Consider the following 6,907-nt stretch of genomic DNA (forward strand, 5'->3'; position numbering starts at 1 on the left):
AAATCAACCCCCCCCCCCTCGAACGCTTTCTTGCCCAATATACACATACTCAGAGACCTTTTTTTAGCTTGCTTCCTCTTTAGATAGTTTCATTTTTTTTAAATCATTGTCTGTCTGTTAACCAGGATGTTGTTGTACAACCAAGCCCGCATACCCTACATGCATTGATCTCCCCCATAAACAAATTGTAACCATCGGATTAAACGAAATAAAATCCTGCTGGAGATGTGATATCAGATCAATGAATATTGTGACAACAGCTACGGGTTAATAATATCTCACAAAATCCTTGTTGAAGCAGAAGGCTATCCGCGTGATGGAAAATGTCCTCCCCAAGGCTACAGACTTGTTGCAATTGCTGATGCTCGCCGTGCTCTTAATATAATAAGGGCCTGTACCATAGGGCATGAAAATTGAAATTTTCCAAATTTTTTCTTGGGACAAAAACTGAGCCTGGCCAAAATGTAGGCTGGAGCCCAAATGTGAAGAATTTCAACATTTGAACCCTCCGCTAGTTTTCAATTTTTGGGTACAGGGCAAAAAAAGTTGAAATTTTTCAAAATTGAGGCCCATGGTACAGGCCCTAAATTGCAAGTACGCCAGATGGAGTCTGGATTGTCTGCTCAGCTCTTGTAGTAGGGAGTAACTAAAACAACGCCCTCCTCCCCTCATTGTGCGGAGTGGTAAAAGAACTGTTACATTGCACCAAATTGCCTCAGACAATTGATTTACAAAGCAAAAAGATCGGGGAGATTCAGGCTGTATAATTGTGCACTGGCATCTCTGCACCAAAAAAATTATGATTCTAAAGCATGAAATTCAAATGCAATTTCAACAACCATGTTTGAAGACTGCCCATGTACATAGGCTTGGCCAAGAAGAACAAAAAATATTCTCCAGTGACAGTTGAGGCTTGGCCTATCCCCCCAACGGATGACATCCCCATTGATCAAGCGCAGACATTTGCGGTTATGTAGAAGCAAGTTGGGCCTTATAAAAACATGCACAGGATGCCTATGTATCTCAACTTCTCAGCATTGGTGGCTTATCTATCACCTTTTGAAGAATGTCAGGTTTTTTACCAATAAGAGGTCAATCTGAAAAGCACTTGATTTGAATGCTAATTTATATTGAACACCAATCAAGTCGTGGTAACACACTTCGACCAAGGTTTTGATTTTGATTTCTTTGACTTCATAGTACTTTGTGTTCATCAGGCTGTGTTAACTTTCTTCATTTTAATCTCCCTTTTGTAGACATCCTGACTAGGCAAGCATTCAGCCTTCAGCGCATCCATCTATTCTCCAAGCGGGTGGCTTCTAACCAGGATTTGACGTACTGAACAACATGTCCATCAGCCTTCAAAGTTCATTTTCCCTTGCTATCATTAGCTTATTTTTGTTATCAAATTCTCCCCCAAAATTATTATGTTTCTGTCTTTACATCAGAGATACAATGCAACAAGTGTTATTATACCTCCTTGCACATTTGAATTTTGTTGTGCTTGTTTGCCAACAAAGTTTCTTGATAGTTCTCATACATGAGATCAGATAAGCAAGCTGCTGAGAGTATCAGAAGGGAACTGCCCACTTTTATATGCAATCAGATGTGGTCACATGCCACTAATTCAAGTTTTGGTTACCAGTCTCTAGGTAATTGATTCATTGATTTCAAAGAAAAAGTTCCCATTATCTTGGGCTTGGGACCAAATTACAGCTGGAGCTGGGTGAGCTGGCTGTGCAACGTGAGTGAGCTGGCTGAGAAAATAAAATAGTCCCCGACCATTTGTTGCTGATGATAAAATTTTCAGTAAAAAACTGATGCCATTGGAAATATCAGATATGACTGACTCTTACTGTGGAAGAATTTTATGGAACTTTTATCATCAGCCAACTGATGTTCACTTTCCCCCAATGAATTGATGACCGGTTTTGGGTGGCCCATTGGCGGGCCCACCCAATTGCAGTCCCTATAGGAGTGTGCCATTGTTATAAGAATGTGGATCCAGAAATATCGGCGGCTATCCTGATGTTCGTCTATATCCGCCGGTTTGGGAACCTCGGATCTCAGATATCTGGCATGATCCGCGGCCCTTTACCAGATATCCCGGATTCTCTACCGGATATCTCGCACGGCATACATAACTGGGCTTAAAAGTGAGTCTTGATCGTTCATATTTCGAGCGTCCCAAGAATCGATCCATAATCTCTCTCACATCGATCCATTAGAGCATCAGCTAGGGCCGCCCAAGATGGAGCATCCATCATCGACCCACCGCAGTCACGGCCATTCCGATAATTCCAACGCTCTCAGTAATGTTAATATCACCAACATTACATCGATGTCTGACGAACGAGACCATTACGATGACCAATCCCAAGAATCGGCTCGGTGCGAAAAGTCAGAACAGCGGCGGAAAATCAAGCTTGCAATGTTGATGCAACAGGTAAGCATTGCTACATGCTCATGGGATCAGACTCAGCTAATAATGTTGCTTTCTTGTGGCGAACAACATTAGCTTGAATTCCTGTTTTACGCCCTCGTTGTGTTGTGCTACACTCTGGATGGCAAAAATTTAATCTGTCAGCATTTATTTTTCATATTTGCTTACAATAGAGTTAACATCTTATGTTTCCTTTTCCTTTCGAAATACCATTCTTCATCCGTCTCGCTGAACAAAATCTACTGCAAAAATAACGCATACCGTATCAACACTGAACAAAACAACCGACTTTCAAGTCATCCTCAGGACGGTTTCCGAAGTACAATTTTCCCAGCCCAAACAGATCCAACCAGATAGACCATTGAGATTCTTTGCCTTGGCCTCATTTGCAATATGTTTTTGCGCCTTAACAAGTCATCTCAGTCTCCTTTCTGCATCAAACTACAACCCAAGCGGCATCCTTGTTGATTTCATTGGTCAATGTAAGTGCCAGATCAATCCTTCCGTGTATCATCTGCTCCTATGGTTTCTTTTATTTGACCCCTGTTATTTTCTCATCCATCAGTCAGTTGGAACCACCCAATAGCTATAGTGGCTTTCCTGGTCGGGTTGGATATTTCTAGTTGTTTGGTTCAGCTGCTGTTAGTTCTCATAAGCTTCACCCAATCTCATTCGATTTCAATATCTGTCGATACCAGCGCCACTCGCCTGTACGATCCATCTGTCATCATCAGCCCTGGTGAGTTCAGGATTTTCCAGTCCGTTTTTTTTTTTTTCAGAAACTTTCGGATTTCCATTTCCGTACTTACTCGATATCCGCCTCCCGCATAGACCATGATGACATCGAAGCCAATCAAAGCCCAAGAAAGACAAGTGAAATAGATCGACCTTCAGATCTGAGAAATTTAGAAGAAACGCCGAATGAAAGGGATGAAGGTCAAAGAAGAAGTCAATCGAGAATCAATAATGAAGCAAGTGATGCTGCTTCAGAAGGCTTATTTCTGTTTGACCTGACGATTTCACAAGTCAAATCGCTGTTATTTTCGACCGATCCTCCCACACCTCACAACAACACATCAACGACCTCTTCATCGACCGCCACTCCCACCTCCACGCCCCGGCCTTCAAGAGCGCAAGATTCTTCCCAGCTTCCTATCGTTCCCACCGCTAATTTAGATGTCACACATGGTGGCAGCCGTCAAGTCACAGAAAGTCGAGATATTCAATCTGCCGAACAATCATTTGTTCCAGCTAATCTTCCTCCCCGAGCAGTCATCATTCCAATGGGTTGACTGCCTTCACCTGACCAGGTTGCTTGTGTGTGCGTGTTGTGTAAAGTAAAAAAAGCTGTATACCATTGTTGTATCTTTGTGTCTACCTGTTGTTTATTTTATCTCGTATCTCTTCTGTTTATCTTCTTACAAGGTATCATTCCATCCCTCGCGTTTAAAAATGCACATAACTGCTGTTTTTATGAAAACGTAATTCAGTCTTGCATTCTTCTCCATCCAACTCAGTGGATATACGGATTGCATGATAATATCTGCCTTACGTGCTTCTGTCTATCCATCCATTTTTCTTCTTGCAAATGAGGCCCTGACAAAACTTTACTTCTGAAGTTAAAACTTTTGGCTTTCATGGTGGAAGGTAAATCTGGTAATAGTATATCTCACATGTACGAAAACAATAACAAAAAAAAGCAGCACATCATCAACGCTATTGGACGTGCTAAAAATTGTAGTTTATTTAGTCCACCAAACTCAAACCCACATACCATTCTGCTGGCGTAGGCGTACGTAGCCTACCTCCTCACTTTACCAGCCTGTATTCTCCTTCTGATTGGGCTGCTTTCCATCCTCCCCGATGATTTTACAATTTGATTGCCATGCTGGCTGTTTGTTTGTGTGGTGGTGCGACAAAGATATAGGAGATCGCCAAAAGTACATGCCCCCGTCCAACATTCCAAAACAGCGGAAGTCGGAGAACGTACCCCTCAAAGCCGCTGTCGCTGTCACCAGGGGCCAGGCATGCCAGCTCCATTTTAAGTCAGATGACCGCTGGCCTGTGATTGCGAAGCTCATTTTTTCACCACGCAAGGCCTTTTCACAGGTAAGATATCCTTGATATCTCGGGTGTCAGTGTGTCACCTCGGCGCGATTGGTTTCAAGGATGACGGAGACAAACGTTTCTTCTCCGATAGCATCGTGATACAAAGACTACTGGAGACATATCAACCGATGCCTTTCTACCGGGTCGTCCCATTTCCTATAGGCTGTGTTGTCTTGCGAGCATATATAGTTAAGAGCAAAGCTCATACGGGTTCTTTTGGTCCAGTCACTGAAGCAATTCTTTCGTTCGATAAGCTATACGCCAATCTTTTTGATTCTTCCACCCATCCGTCTCCCATTGACATATTTTTTTTCAGCGCACAAGTCAAACTAGTTTGCATACACTTTCCTTCGCTGATTACCGTAGACAGTTCACAATGCATATTTCAAACGCCATCAAATCCTTAGTGGTTATCTTCGTTCAATGTGAAGTAGTCTTTGGGCTCCAGGTTTTCAGATGCGAGTTCGAGAAGTCCGTAGCTTTATGCCGCCGGGCAACTGCCCTTGGTGAATATAATGTGGCCACGGAATACGGTTGTAAGTGCCCAAGAGATTGTGCCTTCTAAATTGATCTAACAATAATCAAACTTTGTGCCTTCGACCTGATTTGCGACTCATGAAAAGTAATGAGAGCCATGCAAGCTGGCCCGACCGCTACATGCGAAGAATTCACTATTCAAGGTCAGCCGATAGAGAACGGCGCATGCTGCCCCCATGATTTTGGAGTCTCGGTAAGAAGATTCAAATATTCCGCTTTTGACATGAATCCTTTGCCATTGAGATTCACAATTGCGACTTTTTCTCTTCCGACCTACAATTTATATGAAATAACAGGTCAACTATGGGGATGACACGTTTGTTAAAACATCAGCTCAGGAATTTGATAAACAGTGCACTGCTCCACCCACAGCTGTTCCCACATAAAGATTTACTCATCCATTGTCGAAGTCTTTTCATTATCGAAACAACATGGACATTTTGACTGCAAAAATGACTGTTGGGCAGTATATGGAATATTTTTGGAATCCTTAGCAGCTTCCGCCGGCGCAATGGAGCAGTTCCCAATTAATTGTTAGATATAGGAAACTCCAAAATGTAACTTTCCTCACCGCAATAAGTTGTCATACCTGCAAATGGTATGGATCTTGACATATTTACTTGATTTTTCCTGGTAAAGAGCATACCTACTGGCCAATGACAATCATGTCTACTTTACTCACATATTTACGGGGTTTTCAAGGTCCTGTGGTAACTATGATGTTAACACTGATGAGGATTAATTACAGCTGGCAGAGAAGACTGTAGTCTATTCTGCAGGAGGAATAAATAGCCAAGTAAAACTGTGTCCTAGGCCACAACATCACATGGTGTACTGAGTCCCAAAATGCAAAAATGTGAACTGTATGTAAAGTGTTGGAGTTGAACCATTTTTCCAAAGAATATTTGAAGCAAAGGGCCAGATGCAATTTAGGCTGAACCATTTTTCCAAAGAATATTTGAAGCAAAGGGCCAGATGCCAAAACTTTGAGACAATTTCCAATACGACTCATAGTGCACACAGTGACCAGTCTGCAGCAGCTACAGAACTTTTGTTCTGACAATACAAGACAGACAAAAGTTTGCCTTGCAGTGTCTCAAGTGTCTCATGAAACATCTTTCTGTATTTTGGTTTCTCCTTCACCCTCCTTGATGCAAGTTCCCCCAACTTTTCTTTACGTCCCTCCTCCCCTCCCCTCAAAGATTATGTTCTTCATTGACCAATTTGGAAATTCCACTGGGACTAGTGGGTCTGATTGGCCAGTTCAAGGACTTGGCTAAGGCCCTCAGTGCTCTGCATGCATGATTCTTGAAGCCCTCAGTGCTCTGCATGCATTCTTCTTGAAGCCCTCAGTGCTCTGAATGCATGCTTCTTGAATTCCAGAGCTCCGTTGTAAAGTTCAAAAGTGTTCCTGAGAACCTTTTGCTGAGTGCAGAAAGGGATGAATGAGGTTACCTCTGCCTTTCCTGGGTCACTAGAAACTAAAACAAGCCCCCCAATCTATGATTGGAAGGTTTATGTAGTGATAGTGGAGGTGTATCAAAAGATAGCCTACTTTGAGCAGGTGGCTTAAGGGTTATGGTGATGTAGCTGATGTGTAAGTGTTGTAATGAGGTTGTGATTTTTCTGTAAGGGTGTAAAACCACAATATAGAGTGGGGCTAATACTGTAGAGTGAGCAAGTATTGTACTGTTATGGGGTCAGCTGAGTGCAAGTAGTTTGCTGAGAGAAATTGCAACTGGGGGAGGAGAGCCTCCTTAAATAGAAAAGAGTGAGACATTGTCATCTGTCAACTGTTGGAGTGCAGCCCCTATTACA

At 42.6% G+C, this 6,907-nt stretch overlaps 2 protein-coding genes across 2 annotated transcripts; both read left to right on the plus strand.

Moving 5' to 3' along the window:
- Window positions 1–2,251: 2,251 nt before the first annotated feature.
- Window positions 2,252–3,735, plus strand: PtA15_14A336 (uncharacterized protein; the record flags this gene model as incomplete). The annotated part of the gene is made up of 5 exons (XM_053163041.1): window positions 2,252–2,446; window positions 2,519–2,582; window positions 2,740–2,925; window positions 3,009–3,182; window positions 3,275–3,735. The coding sequence occupies 5 exons, from the start codon at window positions 2,252–2,254 to the stop codon at window positions 3,733–3,735; spliced, it is 1,080 nt and encodes a 359-aa protein (XP_053027007.1).
- Window positions 3,736–4,928: 1,193 nt separating this feature from the next.
- PtA15_14A337 (uncharacterized protein) lies at window positions 4,929–5,475 on the plus strand (the record flags this gene model as incomplete). The annotated part of the gene is made up of 3 exons (XM_053163042.1): window positions 4,929–5,088; window positions 5,176–5,282; window positions 5,386–5,475. The coding sequence occupies 3 exons, from the start codon at window positions 4,929–4,931 to the stop codon at window positions 5,473–5,475; spliced, it is 357 nt and encodes a 118-aa protein (XP_053027008.1).
- Window positions 5,476–6,907: the final 1,432 nt, after the last annotated feature.

Source organism: Puccinia triticina, chromosome 14A (genome assembly GCF_026914185.1).
Source record: "Puccinia triticina chromosome 14A, complete sequence".
Taxonomy (NCBI): domain Eukaryota; kingdom Fungi; phylum Basidiomycota; class Pucciniomycetes; order Pucciniales; family Pucciniaceae; genus Puccinia; species Puccinia triticina.